General features: G+C 39.7%; 1 protein-coding gene across 1 annotated transcript in view; it reads right to left on the bottom strand.

Annotated features, from left to right (window-relative positions):
- Positions 1 to 662: 662 nt before the first annotated feature.
- The window catches only part of LOC116985145 (molybdenum cofactor sulfurase-like), a 55650-nt gene continuing 35087 nt past the window's right edge, over positions 663 to 21225 (bottom strand). The window contains exons 5-8 of the mRNA XM_033039656.1: positions 17654 to 17816; positions 14653 to 14737; positions 7266 to 7387; positions 663 to 1165 (exon numbers count right to left, since the gene is read on the bottom strand). Of these exons, the coding sequence (XP_032895547.1) occupies positions 1050 to 1165; positions 7266 to 7387; positions 14653 to 14737; positions 17654 to 17816 (486 nt within the window). The 3' untranslated portion in view covers positions 663 to 1049. The remainder of the gene's footprint in view (positions 1166 to 7265; positions 7388 to 14652; positions 14738 to 17653; positions 17817 to 21225) is intronic.

Genomic DNA, 21225 nt, shown 5'->3' with positions numbered 1-21225 from the left:
TCTCTCTCTTTTCTACATGGTGAAACCGAAATGTATAAAAATTGCCTTTATTAAAACCTGACAATGTGCACTTTAACCACATGTGATTTTTTTTTAAATTACAAATCTCAAATGGTGAAGTAGAGGCAAATAAATAAATTATGGTCTTTGTCCCAAACATTATGGACGGCACTGTACATACAGACCTGCTCAATTGTTTTAATACTGAGGCTGTTGCCAGAATATGCCCACCAGCTATGAGCAGGCATATGAATATGCCCACCACTTTATGAGCAGGCATTACTGAGCAGTAATTTTCTACTGAGCTCATTTCACCCTAATTTTATTTACCTACACGGATGCCTTTGATTTTGACTTTAAAAAGGCTGTGCCTTGAGAATTCCTTTCGTTTTCAGGGTACTTCTGTGGTGCACCTGTTGCAAATGCAAACTTGCTTCCAAAAGGTGCCTCCAGGCAGGGCTGTCTTAACGCATGGGCACGCTGGGCAGTTGCCCGGGGCCCCACGAGCATAGGGGCCCCATGCTAATCTATGTATTGTAGAATGTTATTGTAGAACATGAAAACGGAGAAGAACATCGCAAGTGCATGACGGCAGATTTGATTCGGCATAAAGAAACTGGAAGTGTCGGGGCCCCCAGTGCACTGCTTTGCCCGGGGGCCTATAATGCTGTTAAGACGGCCCTGCCTCCAAGCACGTCTGCGTTATTATAAATGGGTGGCAGACTGCAATAACAGGGAAAATTTTGTTTTATTGTGGGTGAAAGAAAGAAGAAGATTTTTATCACAAAAGACTTCCAATTGCTGCCTTTTAACATTTTGGCAATAGTCTCAAGAAAAACTGATGTTGAATTGAATAAAATCAATTCTAACAAAAAGTATTTTACTTGAAACATGAACCATGTTTCTCCTTCTGCAAATGCTACTTGACCTCTTAAGTGTTTCAGCATTTTCAGTTTTTATTTCAGATTTCCTGGATCTGTTAATTGATGTTCATGATGCTCAGTGAATCTTTGTTATATTAAACAGGATTTTCTTTTCCTGAATAGATCCTACCTTTGTAGTATCTGCTCCTTCAGGTGTAGAATGCTTGCCCTGTTTACGAGAAGATACTGTGCTTCATTCACCAATGAGAGGGAAGGTGATTGGGTCAAAGACTGACCTTGAACTGAAAATTTAAAGATATTATTTAGTTTAGTTTAGTTTAGAGATACAGCACAGAAACAGGCCCTACAACCCACCGAGTCCGCACTGAAGAGCGATCACCCTGTTTACTAGCTGTATCCTGCACACTAGGGAAAATTTACAATCTTTACAGAAGCCAATTAACTTGCAAACCTGTGCATCTTTGGAGTGTGGGAGCCCCACACAGTCATGGGGAGAACGTACAAACTCTGTACAGACAGCATCCGTGGTCAGGATGGAAGATATTATTCTACATCTATCCGCAACATTTAAATCTACATAAAGTTACCTTAGAACAAATGAATTAGTCACTCTATTTTTTTGATTTTTGAAGTATAATTATTAGAAAGCAACCATATTTTTTTTAATGTGTTTGTTCTTGTCCACTACAATTTGAAGCCTTTAACTAGAACTTTTCTTTCATGTTCCACATTCTGCTAAGTGCTTTCAGTTGAGTTGGGTAATTTTAAAACAACTTCAGTGTTTAAAGAGCTCAATTGTTGTTTTCAACAACCTACTTAATTTCTTGAGTAAAATCTCATATCTTATTCCGTTATACCTCAACTGGTTAGTTGAATGCAAATGCGACAGCATTTAAATGACAGGAAATCAAAAACCAATATTGTAGAAGATCCCAAGGTGATTGTAACTTATATAACTTGATTGTACTTATATACCATTCTTCGTCCCAAATCGCAATTATCGCTATTGAGGTACTTTTAAAATGTAATCACTGTTACAAAATCGGAAGGCTGTATTTTTGATAAAAACATTCTTCTTAAAGAATTGTAATACCTAGCCCAAAATTAATGATTTTTAAATTTATATATCATCTTATTATGTCAAAATATGTCAGATACAGTGCATTCAGAAAGTATTCAGACCCCTTCACCTTTTCCACATTTTGTTACGTTACGGCCTTATTTTAAAATGGATTAAATTCTTTTTTTTTTTTATCATCAATCTGCACACAATATCCCAGAATAAAGAAGCAAAAACAGGTGTTTAGAAATTTTTGCAAAGTAATTAGAAATAAATAACTGACATATCACATTTAAATAAGACAATAGACAATAGGTGCAGGAGTAGGCCATTCGGCCTTTCGGGCCAGCACCGCCATTCACTGTGATCATGGTTGATCATCCACATTCAGTACCCTGTTCCTGCCTTCTCACCATATCCCCCGACTCCGCTATCTTTAAGAACTCTATCTAACTCTCTCTTGAAAGCATCCAGAGAATTGGCCTCCACTGCCTTCCGAGGCAGAGAATTTCACAAATTCACAACTCTCTGGGTTCCCGCCATCCCAGGAATTAACCTCGTGAATCTATGCTGCACTCCCTCACTCACTGCACTCACTCCCCAAAGCTGCACACAATACTCCAGGTGTGGTCTCATTAAGGCCCTGTACAACTGCAGAAGGACCTCTTTGCTCCTATACTCAACTCCTCTTGTTATGAAGGCCAACATGCCATCAGCTTTCTTCACTGCCTGCTGTACCTGCATGCTTACTTTCAGTGAGTGATGGACAAGGACCCCCAGATCTCTTTGTACTTCCCATTTTCCCAACGACACCATTCAGATAATATTCAGACCCTTTGCTATGACTAGAGCCAGGATGTTCAGGCGCTAAAAATCTCTGAAATAGGCTGCCAAAAAGGCATAATAAAATTACAAAAAAGGCCCGAAAAAGGCATTTATTGACAAAAGGGCATAAAAATACATTTATTTCCACCACCAAAATATGGTTAAAAATGATCATTATAAAGGTGTACTACATTAAATGACCAAGTTGCCTGGTTGCACATAATTACTAGCATTTCTTTCAAATAATCTGGTGTTAAAATATGCCGTCTATCAGACAGAATATGCTTCAGATGTGAAAAACTTCTTTCTACCCCAGCTAAGGTCACTGGTGCATACCCGAAACAAGCTACAAACTCTATATTCATGTTGATATCTTGTGCATAACAACAACCTTTGAGAACTTTAGCTATGTTTTGTAATTCTTCAAGATCTTTGTTTGCTAAAATCACTCTCACATTTTCCTTGTATGTCTTTACCTACATCGCCAAGAACTTTCCGAATATCGTCAGTTACTTTGTTGGAAACCTGCAAGTTATTCACTAATGTTTCGCCGCATTTCTCAAGGGAAGTAATAGCTTGTGGGAAGTTTGCAAAATTGGTAGCAATAAACACAAGATCGCGTTGGAGGGACTTTTTCTACATGATTTCACTGACTTCAACAGATTCTTCTTCAAAACAGTTGACGATTTCTTTTATCTTTTCAAAATTTGCAGCATAGTACAGTACAGCAGAGAGCCATGTGCCCCAAATAGTCAAAACAGGCTGAGGAGGTAACGGAATCTCAGATCCAATTTCCTTAAACAATTGCACACGTGACGGTGCTTTGAGGAAGATTTTCTTGACATTGGAAACTAGGCGATCGACATTTGGAAACAAGCTACGTGTGTGCTCGGCAATTCTATGGAGTCCGTGAGCTAAGCATTTCAAATGCAACATTTTGGGGAATAAAACTTTAAGAGCACAAGCAGCTTTTTTCATGTGCGGAGCTGCATCAGTCACAAACAGAAGAACATTCTTGTGTTTTATACCTTCTGGACAAAGTACAGCAAGTGAAGATGTAAACAACTGAGCAATAGTTGAGCTGTTTGACTTCTCCAATACTTCCGATGTCAACAAATAGTTATTTGATGGTTGACCTGCCTCCAGTGTACCGATGACCACATTGGCAACATATCTCCCCACACCATCGGTTGTCTCGTCTATTGAGATCCATATTTTGTTGCATGCAACTTCATCTCCAATTTTCTGCACAACAATGTTGAAGTTGCTGTCAACATAATTTTTCCGTAATGATGACTCGCTCGGTATATGTTCCTCTGTGTATTTCTCTAAAAAACCTCTGAGAGAGTTGTTTTCCAATTTCCACAGTAGAATTCCAGCATCAATGAATGCTTTGTACAGATCACTCGAAAACTCAAATTTGTGACTGGAGCCAGCAGTAAATGTGAGGAGACAAGCTTGCGTATTTCCTTCCTTCAGTTTCTCTGCCGCCGACTTATGTTTAGCTGGGAGACGAAATATTTCTTCTCATGATACACTGCTTTCTCACATGCTTTGCAAATCAGCACACAGTTGTCTGTAGAGAATATATCACTCCCTTACACTCTGACCAAATCATTCAGTTTTTTACAAGGTGTTGACTTGACTTTAGGCATTTTGACATTTGCAGAGGTAGATCCCACAGGAGTGGGGATGCAGATCTCTACAGGCAGGCCAAGAACAAGCTGAGAAGAGGAATCAGAGCTGCCAAGGAAAGGTAGTCTGAGAAGTTGAGGAGCAAGTTCTCAGCAAATGACTCTTCTTCAGTGCAGAAGGGCTTGCAAGTAATCACAAGCTACAAGAGGAAACCCCCCCACTCCTTGGACAATCATCAGCTGACCAACGACCTGAACGAGTTCTACTGCAGTTTCGATAAACGGAAACTTAACCCTGGTACCCCCACACCCCATCCCCAACCAACACTTCACACCTACTCACAGCCTGACTTCAGTTAGGAAAGACTAGATCATTCCCCACCTACACTTCCCCTACATAAAGCATGACTCTAGTCCACAAAGACTGGACCCTTTCCCACGCATCCCTTTCCAATCGCCACTTACAGCCAGGTTTCGCCCCGGTAGTGTAAATTTTCTTGTAAGTTACGTTCAAATGGCAAAAAAAGGCTGATTTTGGCACTCAATCGTGAAAAAGGCAATATCTTTCTGAAATCATCAAAAAAGGAATGAAAAGGCACATGGCATTCATGGCAAAATCCTGGCTCTAGCTATGGCACTCAAAATTGAGCTTAGGTTCATCCTGTTTTCATTAATTATCCTTGAGATGTTTCTACAACTTGATTGGATTTTACCAGTGCTAAAGTAAATTGATTGGACATGATTTGGAAAGGCACACACCTGTCTATATAAGATCCCACAGTTGACAGTGCATGTCAGAGCAATAACCAAGCCATGAAGACAAAGCAATTGTCCTTAGACCTGCGAGACAGGATTGTGTTGAGATACAAATCTGGGGAAGTGTATCAAACAATTTCTGCAGCATTGGAGGTCCCAAAGAGCACAGTGGCCTCCGTCATTCTTAAATGGAAGAACTTTGGAATCACCAGGTCTCTTCATAGAGCTGGCCGCCCGGCCAAACTGAGCAATCGGGGGAGAAGAGGCTTGGACGGGGAGGTGATCAAGAACCCAATGGTCAAAGACAGAGCTCTAGAGTTCCTCTGTGGAGATGGAAGAACCTTCCAGAAGGACAACTATATCTGCAGCACTCCACCAATCAGGCCTTTATGGTAGAGTGGTCAGACGGAAGCCTCTCCTAAGTAAAAGGCACATGGCAGCCTGTTTGGAGTTTGCCAAATGGCACTTAAAGGACTCACAGACCATGAGAAACAAGATTCTTTGGTCTGACGAAACCAAGATTGAACTCGTTGGCCTGAATGCCAAGCGTCACGTCTGGAGGAAACCAGGCACCGTTCATCATCTGGCCAATACCATACTTATGGTGAAGCATGGTGGTGGCAGCATCATGCTGTGGGGATGTTTTTCAGCGGCAAGAACTGGGAGACTAGACAGGATCGAGGGAAAGATGAACAGAGCAAAGTACAGAGAGATCCTTGATGAAAACCTGCTCCAGAGCATCCTGGACCTCAGACGACATTCACCTTCCAACAGGATAACGACCCTAAGCACACAGCCAAGACAACGCAGGAATGTCATCGTGACAGGGCTGTGAATGTCCTTGTGTGGCCCAGCTAGAGCCCGGACTTGAACCCGAACAAACATCTGTGGAGGGACTTGAAAATAACTGTGCATTGATGCTCTTCATCGAACCTGACAGAGCTTGAGAGGCTCTGCAGAGAAGAATGGGAGAAATTACCCAAATACAGGTGTGCCAAGCTTGTAGTGTCATACCCAAGAAGTCTTGAGGCTGTAATTGCTGTCAAAGGTGCCTCAACAAAGTACTGAATATAGGGTCTTTTTTATTATAGGGTATTGTGTGTAGGTTGATGTGAAAACAAATGAATTTTAGAACAAATCAATTTTAGATTAAGGCTATAACGTAACAAAATGTGGAAAAAGTGAAGGGATCTGAATACTTTCTGAATGCACTGCACATGCCTTTCAAATGCAGTAAAATGTTAGACATGTAAATGTAGTCACGTTACAAGGTAGTGACGTTCTGGCAATGAATAAACTAAGTAGCTCGTCTCATTCATGGCGCTAATGGAGGAAGGAATATTGAGAAAACTCCAACTCTTTGAATGCAGTCACAATTATTTCATGTTCAGCACTGGGTACAGAAATGTGAACTCTTCATAGATGGAGGATAAGCAGATGAAAGAACTTAGGACTTTGTTTTACTTCTGAAATATTCCTCTGAGGATTAGTATTTTTAGAAAATGAGGGTATTTTGTCCAAGTGTTAATGGTGCATACCATTGATTTGTGGGATTCGGCACAATTTGTTTTTCCCAAGACAACTCAGTTCTGGATCTTATCATGATCTTTGTCCACAAATGGATTCCAGAAGTGAGGTGACTCCTTTTAATAGCAAAGCATGCCCTCAAAGTTAAAAATAAAACATTAGATTTATTTCGGGTCCTATATCTCTTCAGAGGCAGGAAAGTCAGAGCATTGTCCCTACATTCAGAGTGAATTAAAACTGCAGTCAGAATCCATGATTTGACCATACCCCGCCTATTGCACCTTATCTTGCCTATTTATGAAGTCTCAAATACATCTTTCACCTCCTTAGAAAATGATTTTTTACAGTTGGAAAGTTTAATTAAATGTTTGAAGATATTATCCTTTTCTTTAAAGAAATCAAACTATAAAACCCAAGCCAATTTCTTGGGGCTCTTCATGTACTGATAATCATATTCCTTTCAATTCGGCAATGTAATACCAAGTAGTGTGAGTTGTTTAGCATATACTGAAAAAATGGGCTTCAATGTTTGACACAGTTGGTCTTAAAAAATGACACTTTTTTATACACATTCAATACCTTGCTTATGTTTCTTCATCACTCTTTGAAAATCAGAACTCTGTCGGAACAGACAACTCTGCCGTCCAAGAAATGTGGAGATCCATCCTGCAACTTCTTCCCCACAGTTCAGTCCTTTTACTCTGTGATAAACAAAATATGCTGTTCATAAACTTTCATAAACAAACAAAATTTTAAAAGAAAAATTCCAGGTCCATTCTGGTGCTCTCACACAATTGTGAACCCTTTGCCATCACAGCAGTAATTCTCCCACCCAGCCAAATGTTACACAATCTCCCAGAATGGCAGAATATATATATAGTTTGTTATTTTTTTTTCTATTCTTCTAGTCCTTATGTTGCTTTCTGTAGTTGAAAATAAAACTTTGTTCAGGTAATAGAAATTCCTCACAGCTGCCTCATGTATAAATCTGGTTTATGCACAGTTTTCCCTCCATTTATTTTACATCCTATCTTCCTGTCCTGGCCTGTTTGTAGGATGAAATTAAATTTGGGATTAAAGATCCACCCAGCTAGTCCATGGCATGGCGTTGGCACTTTGGGAATTGACACTATTTTTTTACAATATGGTATGGAACCAGCTTCTAACCTTAGATTTTGGTAAGTTAAAACACTTTAAACAGGAGAAAGTGAACAGTCTTCAATCAAAATAGATCAATTGTAATCTGATTTGTTTTTCTGGTACTTTTTTTTGTGACATTTAGAATATTATTTATGCTTTAATTTTACGCCATTTCAGTAGCGCCAAAGTTCCTTGCATGTTTCACCAGAAAATTGCTCACTGGAAAAAGGCAAGAAACCAGTTACACACTTGATGCTTCTGGGATTTTCTGCTTTGTCATACAAGGGGCAGAAATTCCATTCAACTCCAGGGGAGAGTGCAGGAATTTCCCAGGACTGGAGAGAAGCTGGCTAAGTGAGATCAAGTGTTTCACCTTCAAGGTGACAGCCAATCGTACAGTACAGGTGAGATTACCTTCCATACTTTTGGCAATTTGGGGAAAGAAAATCCCCATGATCATAGATAGGTTAGGACATAGAGGAGGATGTCCTGAGTAACAGTCCCAAGATTGGTAGAGTATTTGATGGTACCTTGCAAATTAATTGTCTTCCCTTTCATTTTATAACAAAGCTGTAACGGCCTCATCTTACATTGTCCCTCAGGATTAAGTAGCACCTGCTTGCACTTCAGTCCCGTGGATTCTGAGGAGGCCGATGAGACCAGGGTGGGAAATACAGATAATTGAGCCAGTAATGTTCAAATTACATGAAAATAAATTGGGAAGGTTCAGTTAAGTAAATCTGGAGAAGTGAATGCTGGCATCATATAAAATGATCACACAATCTGAACCACTATTATAAAACTACAACACTTATGCCCTTCAGGAAAAGTATCGGTGCAAATTCAACTACAGTCCCACGTTACATACTCAGGGCAGGTAGAAATAGGTGATTAAAACAAATTTGCCAGCATCACACGCATCTAAAGTTTAAAAAATATAACCAAGGGAGTTCTGGCCATTGCTAGCTTCCAATTAAAGTACTCAACCTTAAAGCTCCTAAAAATAGATTGAATTCTAACTCAGAAACAAAGTGAATGATTACAAAAATGGGCATCTTCCACATGAAACCTCATATTCCTTTACACTCTGCAATCCATCCAGTGAACCTATTTCAAATGTTGCCACAGTGCCATTCTTGACCTTTAATGTTCCTTATATGATATTTCATAGCCTCATTAACCTGTATGGAAAATTGTTTCCCTGCTCTCTCTCAGGTTTAATCATATCTATATTTTGCAAATAGTCTGTTATCAATGAATGTGCAATCATATCTATAATTTCAGATCATGTCTATAATTTTCAAAGCCTATTCCTGTTGAATGTGAGGTGATGTGTGTTGAGGGGTGAAAAATAAGGGGTAACTGTACAGCCAATGGCAGCATCTTTAACATCATGTTATTCAGAGGGACCTGGGGTTGTCCATATATCCCTGAAAGCAGCAACACATGCAAATAGAGTGAAGATGATATTTGGTATGGTTACAATCATCGGTCGGGCCATTCAGTGTCAGAGTCAGGAAGTCATGGCGCAGCTTTATAAACCTTTGATTAGAACACATTTGGAATATTATTTACCGTTCTGGTCACCCCATTGCAGTAAGGATGTGGAAGCTTTGGAGAGGTTGTAGAAAAGATTTACTAGAGTGCTGCTTGCATTAGAGGGTATAAACTATAACGGGAGGTTGGAATGTTTTATCTGGAGCATTGGGGTGGTTGAGGGGAGATCTGACATATGTTTATAAACTTCTGAGGCACAGATATGGTAAGCAGTCAGATTTTCTTTCACAGGGTGGAAATGTCAAATGCTGGAGGCACAGCTCTAAGGTCAGAAGGGGAAAGTTTAAGAGATGTGAAGGCATGCTTTCTTTTACACAGAGAGTGGTTGGAGCCTGGAACCCAGGGGTAATGGTGGAAGTAGATAGTGGTGTTTAAGAGACTATTGGATAGCGAAATGAATATGAAGGGAATGGAGGGATATGAATCACACACAGGTAGAAAAGGCTAATTTGGCATCTTGTACGGCACAGGCATCGTGGGTCAAAGGCCTATTCCTGTGTTGTATTGTTCTATGTTCTATCCGGCCAGCTTCAATCATTCATCATTTAAATACCAGTGTCAAGACTTTGTCGTCAATCATTATTAAAAATGTAGTTTAGTATTTCAGCAGAAGCAACTTTGCCAAATAGAACTTTTATTGGAAATGTATACTGAATTCAAAATAGGCAGAGATTTAGTATTTTGCCTTTTATTCAAATTTTGGGTTGGTAAATACTGCTCTCTCTCAACATTGAAACTGCTTAAAAACAAATCCATACAGAAACAAAGCCAACTTAAATTATTATTTCTTGTTTTAAAATAAATCTTTTTATCATTAGTAACTCACTTTTATGTTTCCTTCCTGATACTATGTGACCCTGAATTTATTTTGTAGTAGAGCTGCCAATGTGTACATACTCCTTTCTGCCAGAGGGTGGCAACATTGGGTTGAAGTTATCCAAGTTATCCTCATGCTTGAAAATTGGACCATTATTTAAGCTATTTGTCAAAATAAATTGTTGCAGAATCTTCAGTGACAATCATGTATGCTCACCTACATAAATCTAGAAAACACTCAGTAACTCAGCCAACATCTGTGGAGAGAGAAACAGAGTTAACTTTTCAGGACTGAGATTCTTCGTTGGACCAAGGCTGTTTCCCAGTCTAGATTTTCCTCTCTGACAAAACGTCTCAGACCTGAAACATTAATTCTGCATCTCTTCCCACAAGTGCTTCCTTACCTACTAAGTGTTTCCAGCCTTCTATGTTTTTATTTCAGATTTCCAGCATTTTTATGATTGTCAGCACTAGAAGTGATTATCAGCACTAGAAGTAGTACCAAAATGCATAATGATAAAGAAATCTCAGAGTTGTACAAAACCATGAGAGAAATAGATTGGGTAGATGCACGGAGTCTCTTGCCCAGACCATGAGGATTGGGAACCAGAGAACATAGGTTTAAGGTGAGGGTAAAAAGATTTAATAGGAACCTGAGGGGTAACTTTTTCCACAGAAAGAGTGGTGGGTGTATGGAACGAGCTGTCCGAGGAGGTGGTTGAGGCAGGTAATAATATTAATAACACATTTTATTTATGGGCGCCTTTCAAGAGTCTCAAGGACACCTTACAAAATTTAGCAAATAGAGTAAAAACATGTAAGCGGAATGAAATAAATAGTAAAGACATCACTAGTACACAAATTAAAGACCGAATTCAATCCAAAGACAAAAATCAAAAACACAATATGAAGAGAGAGCAGCGGCAGCTAAAGCGCGCCAGCGTACACTCTCCCTTCCGGCAGCCATCTTGGACACAGAATAAAATAATCATTTACACACAAAAAAACATCCCCCCACAATGGTTACCACTGTGGGGAAGGCACAATGTCCAGTCCCCATCCCCAGTTCTCCCATGGTCAGGCCTATTGAGGCCTCCACAGTTGCCTCTACGGAGCCCCGATGTTCCTGGCCGTTCTCGCCAGGTGGTGTTGCTCCGGTGTCGGGAGAGTCCTCACAGCGGCTGGGACGGCTGGAACGGCCGATTCCCTACCGGAGTCCGTGGCATTCCGAAGCCGACAGGGCCGCGTCGGTTGGTGCTCCGAGGCTCCCGATGGTAAAGTCGGCGCCGCCGCTCCACAGTCCCGCAGCTCGACGGTGTTGATCACGGCGGTCCCAGCGCGGCGACCCAGGCAAGGCATTGCCCGCTCCACGATAGCGCTCCAGCGCTGTGCCGCCACCGAAGTTGAAGGTGCTGGGCGGTCCCTGCCAGGAAAACGCCGCTCCACTCCCGCTGGTAGGCCGCAAGGACGGGTCGACGGTGCAGCCCGGGGACAAAGCTGCCTCACCGACCAGGTAGGGACCTAGAAAATAGTTTCCCCCTTCCCCCCCACATAAAAAAGTCAAATTCCCCAACAAACATAGGACAAAATTCACTAAAAACTAATTTAAAAAAGTGAATTGAACGGACAGCTGCTGGTTAGCAGCCGTTCCCCAGGATGGCTCCTCCTCAATGTGAGGAGGAGCCATCCAATGAGGTACTATTGCAATGTTTAAGAAACCTTTAGACAGGTACATGAATAGGACAGGTGTGGAGGGATATGGACCAAACGCGGGCAGGTGGGACTAGTGTAGATGAGATATGTTGGTCGGTGTGGGAAAGTTGGTCCGAAGTTGTAAGGCTCTAGGACTCATGGACTTGGACCACAAGATCCCTCTGCACATTAACGCTGTTAAGGATCCTGCCATTAACTGTATACTTTTTCCTTACAGTTGACTTCCCAACGTGCAACATCAAACACTTGCCCGGATTAAACTCCATCTGCCAGTTTTGTTCCCATTTCTGTAACTATTTATAGCCCGCTGTATCCTTGGACAGCATTCTTCACTGTCCACAACTGCATAATTTTGGTGTCATCTGCAAACTTACTAACCATCACATCTACATTTTCGACTAAATCATTTATATATCACAAACAACAGAGCACTGAACCCTGTGGTACACCACTGGTTAAAGACCTCCAGCTAGATGACACCTTTCCACCAATACTCTCTGTCTTCAATATATTAGCCCATTCTGAATCCAAATCACTGTAGATCCTGTGCATCTTAACTTTCTGGATCATGCTATCCTGGAAGACCTTGTCAAATACCTTACTAAAGTCCATGTAGATAGCATCCACTGTTCTACACTCAATCACCTTTGTCACTTCCTCAAAAAACTCACTCAAGTATGTAAGACATGAGCTGCCCCACACAAAGACATGCTGACTGTCCCAAATTAGCCCATTCTCATTTAGTATCATGCTTGCATCCTCCGACTCCAGGCGTAGACTCTGCAACCGTTTTGCCAAATACTTGTACTCAGTCCACTAATGCCTATGGGATCTCTCATTTGCTAACCAGGCTAGCTACTATTCCCATACTGATCTTTCTGTCCTAGGCGTCCTCCATTGCCAGAGTGAGGCCACACACAAACTGGAGGAACAATACATCATATTCTGCTAGGGTAGCTTACAAACCAATGATAAGAAACTTTAAAAGCTCCAATTTTAGATAACTACATAACCATCTCCCTCTCCCTTCTTCCCCCCCTAACCTCCCCCTTTTTCCTTTCCTGTGCCCCACCTATTTCTCCCCAACCCCTCCCCTTCTACCTGTATCCCTTCACAATTCACAATTCTTCAATCCTTATGTCTCATACCTCCTGTCTTTTCATCTCTGGCCTTTGTCCACCACCAGCTGTGGAAACTTCCTCCCCTTGTATCAACCTATTACCTGCCAAGCTTTGTCCTGCCCCTCCTCGCTTCCAGCTTTCTTCCACCCCCCACTATAATCAGTGTGAAGAGGGGTCCCAACCTGAAACATCACCTGTCCATGTTCTCCAAAGATGCTGCCTGACTTGATGAATTACTCCAGCACTTTTTTTAATTTAAAATCTGACGTGGAATCATACAGTTTTTACTTTTAAATATTGCCGCCCTCATATTGGCTCTCTTCTTTCCAGCCCCACCCCCCACAGTTTGAAAAGCATCTTGGCCATACTTCCATTCACTTTTCATTTTCAAAATGTACTTGGTCACACTCATTTCATTTGTTGGATCTGCCACACAACCAAACTAACCACATGTTCCCGATGTTGGAGGAGTCCAGAACCTGGGGCCACAGTTTAAGAATAAGGAGTAAGCCATTTAGAACGGAGACGAGGAAACACTTTTTATCACAGAGAGAGGTGAGTGTGTGGAATTCTCTGCCTCAGAGGGCGGTGGAGGCAGGTTCTCTGGATGCTTTCAAGAGAGAGCTAGATAGGGCTCTTAAAAATAGCGGAGTCAGGGGATATGGGGAGAAGGCAGGAACGGGGTACTGATTGGGGATGATCAGCCATGATCACATTGAATGGCGGTGCTGGCTCGAAGGGTCAAATGGCCTACTCCTGCACCTATTGTCTATTGTCACACAACAACCTTACATTCTTCAGTTTTACGTTTCTGCATTTGGCATCATTAAATCATCTTATATCATGTTCATATCAATGTACACCCATTGGAACATCCACAAGTCTACTAGAATAGCCAAATTCAATGCATTTTCCACATAGTAAGTTCCTTCCATGTCCAAATCTTAATCAATGTAACTATGCACTATGATTGGGAGTCTCCAGTTTGTGCCCAGCAATAATCTCATAGGTAAAATTCCCTATTACACAGAAAATCAGGGATATTCTTAGCTTTCTCCACCAAATTTTACGAGGAGCTATTAAATATGTACCAAAAGGCATTCCCCATTTGCTGCCAGGTAGCAACTTTATCCCCCCAAAAATCAAAATTAAACTTCTTTAATTCTAATTTTAATTTTAGGGCAGCACAGTGGCGCAGCGGTAAAGTTACAGCCTTACAGCGCGAGAGACCCGGGTTCAATATTGACTACGGGTGCACGTCTGTACGTTCTCCCCGTGACCTGTGTGGGTTTTCTCCGAAAGCTTTGGTTTCGTCCCACACTCCAAAGACGTACAGTTTTGTAGGTTAACTGGTGTGGTATAAATGTAAATTCGCCCTAGTGTGTAGGCTGGCGTTAATGTGCGGGGATTGTTGGTTGGTGTGGAATCAGTGGGCCGAAGGTCCTGTTTCCGTGTTGTATCACTAAACTAAACAGATTAGAACACCATGTCCATGCTCAACTTCCATTGTGCTATTTAATTAACTCATTGGTTATCCATCCTGCCCGTTTAACCAAGTCTAACCAGGTTCCAGCTTCAAATGCAAACAGCACATTTCCAGCTCATTGTCGGCTACTCACCTATCTCCACAGACTTTAGTTTCACAGACTTGCAGTGAATATTGTTTTCCTACTTCTTCTAGTGGCACCATTATGGTATCCATTCCTGAAGCAATGAAGCACAATAACCATTTATATCAAGACGTACTTAATAGTCCTTCCAAAAGCACATTTGCCAATCTCAGGATGATGTCTTGGCTAGGTATGTTCTTCATTATAGTAAAAGCAAAATAATACAGAAACTGAAAAGTTGAAATGGAAACTTTAAATGCATGAAATACTTAGCAGATCAGGGAGCCATAGAGTCTGAAACAAAGTTTGTATTTCAAGTTGACAACCTTTAATCAAATCATAGATGAAAGGCTCTGATGAACGTTCATCAACCTGAAATATTGTCTGCTCTCTCTAGAAGTTGCCAGACTTGCTGTTGGGTTTCCAAATATCAGCTGATGTGCTGCATTCCAAGTTGATACAAATATTTAAATATATAAAGGCCAATACTCAGCATTGGAGTGGGAGCAATGAAGAGATACCATTCAGTTCAATGGAGTTAAGTACTGCCACAAATGTGCTGTCGCAGGGAATTTTTTAATTTTTTAAATTTGTATTTTTATTAGAAGCAGTGTACAGTAGTATAAACTGTCGCAGGGAATTTGACCCCCAGAGAGACACACAGGTATTCAACATAAATTTTGTTCCCTCCGAAGTTTGACGATAAAAGATGTCACAGATAAGGCACAAGTTATTCTGTGAAGGTGAAGTATGAGCGAAAAGTCAATACCAATAACATTGGGAAGGCAGAAAACAAAGTCCTATCATCTGACTTTTTGGAAGGATGGAAGAAATTAAAATGGAGAATTGCACAGATAGTAATCTCTACTTTTCTACAAGTAATGCATGTCAGGGAGACTAGAGAGAGCAGGATAAGGCAGCTACCACTTTCCTAATGACACACATTGTAGAATCTTCTGATTCCTGGCACACTGGGATCAGCTTTGGGGCACGAGAGAGCTTGTCAAGTTTGACAGTAGATTCCTTCCCTACAGGATAGTAATGAAGCAAAATGTTCCCCATAATTTTACGGACAGACAAAACCAACCTTCAAAAGGCCTCATAGCTGCATTCACAACATTTCTAATCTCAGGGGAACAACAGGGAAAGTTTGAAGTGATAAGAAGGCTGCTGTGCTACCAACCACAAGTTAAACATTCCTGATAGTATTTTCTGTGTGCAGTGCTATCTATATATCACAATAATGCCTTCAATATCTTCTGGTCCTCCTGTGAGCATGGCAATAAATTTATGTGTCAGCAGAAATATTACAACTGTCTCCAGATCTGAGTTTTTCCCGTGTGGGTGACTTTTTTTTCCTCAGTTGTCAGTGGGTTTGTACTTCATTCCATACCTATTTTTCCTGGCTGCTTTACAGGTGCAATATTGTATTATGTGAAAATCATTATGTTCCACGTGCACACATGGAATTCTGTTTGAAAATATTGTTTCGCTGTTCAAATCTAATATTATTTTTTTTGCTTTTTTATTTTCCTTTCTGGTCCGGAAGAAACATCATTGGTATTGTGGAATATATCCTGGGGATAGTGTCTATTTTTTATTTAAGAAACAATGCTTCTGTTGGTGATCGACATTCAGTAATTGCCAACTGCTAACTGGGGGTTCTCATTGCAGCTTTTAATAGAAGCTGATTTTCAATTGGCTGAGGAAAAGTGCTTTGTTCGATGACACATAGAATATATAATTTTCAACAGATCTGAAAATACTGCAGATGCTGGAAATGTAAAGGGTTTCAAACATGTTGGAATCAACACACAGAATCTGTGAAAATAACAAAAGATGACATTTCAGATGCAGACTCCCTTGAAAAGGAATGAGAAAGGGAAGAAAACTATGCCTGCAGGAAAATAATGTAGAATGACCTCTAAATTGCTTGGGTACGAATAAGGGACAGTGAATTGACAGGTTCAGTCTTCGCATTCAGGAAAAAAGTCAAAATTAAAGAAATAAAGTAAAAAAATGTCAGATTAATTCTAAATAAAAGACCAGATAAGCCAATGACAGTGTGTATTAATATTTAAAGAGGATAATTAAGTTATAATAAGTATGCTGAAAGCAAAGTATAGGCGACACAGCGGCACAGTTGGTAGAGCTGCCATCTCCGTGAGAGACCCAGTCGATCCTGGCTTCGGGTGGTAACTTTGTAGAGTTAGCATGTTCTCCCTGTTTCCTCCGGGCGCTCCAGTTTAATCCCACATCCCAAAGATCCTGGGTTTCTACGTTAATTGGTCTCTATAAATTGGCCAATGTATTGGGAGTGGATAAGAAAATGAGATAACATAGAACTAGTGCAAACAGGTGAGCGATGGTCAGCACTGACTCGATGTGCTGAGGGGTCTATTTCCATGATGTATTTCTAAACTAAAAAACTAAATACGTCATATTAAAACAGGCTCCAATACCCAAGAGAATTGGCAATCCCAGTGGATACCCCTGCCCCTGATGTGCCATCAGAGAAATCTCACTACCCTCAAATATTTTTGACGAGTTGTGGAAACAGGGATGGTGCATTGCAGCTGTGAATGATGTTCAGATATTCACAATTTCTTCAACAGGTGGACCTATTATGTGAATTGACCACAAACCGATTGGTATAATCTCCCAGGGCTCTCATTAAGAATGCAGAGCAAGATTGAATTAATAATACCACTGATAAGTTTGCTACGACTGAATGAAAAATAGAGTTTGAAGAAAGGTCCCAATTCAAAATGTAGTCTGTCCATTTTAGTTCCTCCAGCCCTTTGTGCTTTGCTTGATAAAAACAGGTAAGTGGAAGGGATTCTGCTACTCCCCCACCTTCCCCATTGATATCAGATATTTTAACAGGAAATAAATGAAGGAAAGCAGGAAGAGTTTGGAAAGTTTAAATTGCATTTTTTTCAATAATATCTTGGATGTTTCAGAATGATTTTTGCAATTAAAGATTCCAAAGGTCATCATATTTTCTAACCTTCTGCACTGATGGTCATGATCCCTTGTTCCAGGTCAATGTATGGATGAATCAGGCAAAGCCTGGGCTCCTGCTTCTGACTAAGACAGATACCATTATGGTTGGCAATCATCCAGGCACGATCATACAGCAATCCATGCTTTCCAATAGGCCACTTCTTAACCTGTAGAGCAAACAAAAAAGGTCCACAAGGTCTCTAAACTAAACAATAGTGCAAGGTGACTGGATGTTGATACTGTAACTGAAACAGCTCTGAAATTTCTGAGCAATGACCTTAACAACTTTTGTGAATCTTGGGAAGTAGGCAATGCTGTCAATTCAGTGCATTGATGGGGTAATTGAGAAACATTGAAGAATCAATCACTTATAAACCAGACTTGATTAAAATGGCACATTTCCTCCCCCAAAGGTTATTAGGTACATTAATTCCTTCTATATGGAAATTTAATAGCTTGATGTCCCCTTTGGATTTTTTTTCTATCTTACAGGTGATTTTATTAAAGGTGAATTGAACACAAATAAACCACTCTGCAAACCTTTGGACCACCCACAGGCTCACTAAATGAAAATGCATAAAATCAATGCCCTACAATTTAACAACTTGATTAGTTTGGTCATTTTAGTCTGGTGTGGAAAATACAGCAGTGTGGTGTGAGTGGGTGCTGCCACCAATACTTCAATAGCGCTTTATTTGTCACATATGCAACTGCACAGTGAAATTCTTTTTGCAGACATTGCCATTATTGGCGCCATTATTTAAAGTCCACTGGGAGATTCACTGAGAGATGTGATGAGATTGCAAATCCTGCTGCTCCAGTTTCCTGGAAGCTATCCTGGTGCTCCAGCTGCCTTTTTTTTTGCCAGATTATAATAAGACTTACCCAATTTAGTTGTTATAATTGTGGAGAGGAGCTAGGCAAGAATGTGTGATTATGACCAACACAAGATGTGACACCTGTACTGCAGGTTAATCGAGGGGACTTCTTACAGATTTACAACAACCTCCAATGTAAATCTGTAAAAACTACAAGCAAATTCCCAAGAAATAATTTGGTGGAATAATATAAGGTAGAAGGAGCTGGCACCTTCCTTCTCTTTGTAACTCAGAAATGCTGCTTTTATAATGGTTAAAAACAAATATCCATCTTTAGTTTAAATGTAGCTGCCATAAAATCTTCAATTCAATGCTTTATGGTCCTAAGCCAAACTATCAAAAGTTGAAAACCCTGAATTAGAGGAAGATATTAAATTATTAAAGTATTTCATACAAATATATGAAGCAGTGTGCTGCCACTTCCAGATATTCTTAAAATGTTTTGAAATTTAGTAATTTCTATGGAACTGTAAGTAGCAAGCATGTGACAATTATTCTGGACATTTGGATCAATCTATGCCATGGCAACTCTCCACACTCACTGACTTTAATTCTGTTTTTGAATGGAATTATTTTATTGCTGTTACATTGCGGAAACAACTTCAAAGGGGATCTCCTGCAAACAGAGCTTTGAAGATTAATAGTATCCAAATTGAAGATGTCAGATCAAGAACTTAAGAAACAGCTTCCATCGAAGCTTGTCCACAGTTCAATAGATTCATGGCTCAGCCTCAACACTACTTTCTCATTTTTCCCCAAACCCCTTGACTTTCATACCCTTTGACATTCGCAAACAACCGAGCAATATTGATTTTTTTTTAACATCTAAACAAAAGTACACAATATACTAAAAACTATTTTTTTTAAACAAATGCATCTAAACAATAAATATCTACAAAAACTACTTCCAGGAGATAATATCTCTCATTCTTTCTCGTCAGCCCAAGCAGACAACTGAATGGGGCTATCAGCAGTACAGACCACAGAGTAGAAAATGCTAACATTGAATTTGACTAATGTTAGTGTTGGAATCAAGGAGATGCCCGGGTAAGTACCAACATAAGGGTGGAAGATTGGCCCCATTATTTCCTCAACAATAAGAATTGCTGGTTTTGCTTTGGGCTATGTTTGAATCAGTTTTAATTATGTTCCAATGTTTTTATAGCTCTATTATATTGATAGAAATATTGGAAACATCTCTCATACCCCAAAACATTATAATTCTGGTACAATGAGGTTCATTTTGAGATATTGGTAAGATAATTAATAGTTCAAATGCCTGAAAGATGATAATACAGTATTATTGAGTTGGAAGCTTAATTAAATGATGTCCTCAGCAGATGAGCATGACGTATATTGATTATAAATTGGTTTGCTTTTTATTAGTATTTATTTTTAACTTCTGAAAGCCAGACATAATTAAAATTATCTAGGTAGTAAATTAAATTAGCATGGAAAGTCCTATGTCAGCCTGTTGAATTCTACATCAAAGGCCTCCTTGATTACAGTCTGTTCTGTGTACCACTAACATTCAAGGTATAAAATTCAAGAAATATTCAGGAGGGTAGGCACCGTATATGGAGGAAGAATGAGTTGATATTTCAGGTCAATGATCTGATGCCTATATGTCCATATATGCTTCCTAATCTGATGAGTACTTCCATCATTTTAAAAATATTTTAGATTTCTACGACTTCTGGGGTACTCTAAATGTTATGCATGGAAGCTCCAATGGACAAGTTTTCCATCAGGTTTATCAATTATTTTTCACTAAAGCTTGCTTTAAATCAACTAAACCATCATAAAGAACAAGCAATTTTAATTACAAATTACCTCCAGAGCAGAGTTATTGGGATCTTTTACACAGGTTTCAAAAACGTTATCATGTAATCTGGCACCACCTACAAAACTGGTCACACCTCCAAATAAAGTTAATCACCTTTAAAATTTACTTTTTTTAAAAAAAACATTGCAACTGGATGAGCTTAATATTAATAAATCTGTGCACAAAAAAGTGATTTTTAATTCACTCTAATCGCTATTTGCGGGGGTTAAAATTCAATTAAAAAAACTCCTACATACGTAAATCACTCAAAACCATGTCATCAGATGTCAACATAGTATATTATTCAATATAGTTTTTTAATGTTATTATTCAGTATTTAAAATCAGGTTTCTAGGTAATTGATGGAATTACTGGAAAGTGCAAAATTATCAGGAAAGAAAACGATGTTCTGTTCCTTCCCACTTCCCATCAAAAATGCATTTAACGTCGGGCTCCCACCACCATAACATCCCAAGAAAAGCGAGTTGAGTTTCCCACAAGCAATCAGGAGACATCGTCAGGGATCAGGCTTCCTTATCTAAATTATATGAATTAATATGTTTTTATGATAATGATAATTTCATAATAACTTTTATAGATCCTAAATTTTTTTTTAAATTACAATCTGCTGTCTTGGTATTTGAAATTGTTCTTGGTTGTTAAATCAAGAAGACTAAAGATTTGCTGATAATGTCAAAATCTCAGTTAAAATGCAAGATAATACTGGATATGATGCCCCAGGTTCAATCTGGGTCTTGCATTGTTGTATTGCAGGTTTTGCATTATGTGATTGGGTAATAGCAGGCACATTCCACGTTGTCCCTGAAAATTATCCCATTAACTTTAAAGGAATGAATATTGGAGATAGGTACG

Source organism: Amblyraja radiata, chromosome 2 (assembly GCF_010909765.2).
Source record: "Amblyraja radiata isolate CabotCenter1 chromosome 2, sAmbRad1.1.pri, whole genome shotgun sequence".
Classification (NCBI taxonomy): Eukaryota; Metazoa; Chordata; class Chondrichthyes; order Rajiformes; family Rajidae; genus Amblyraja; species Amblyraja radiata.
The sequence above is the reverse complement of the archived record's forward strand: the minus strand, read 5'-3'. Positions and strand labels throughout refer to the sequence as shown.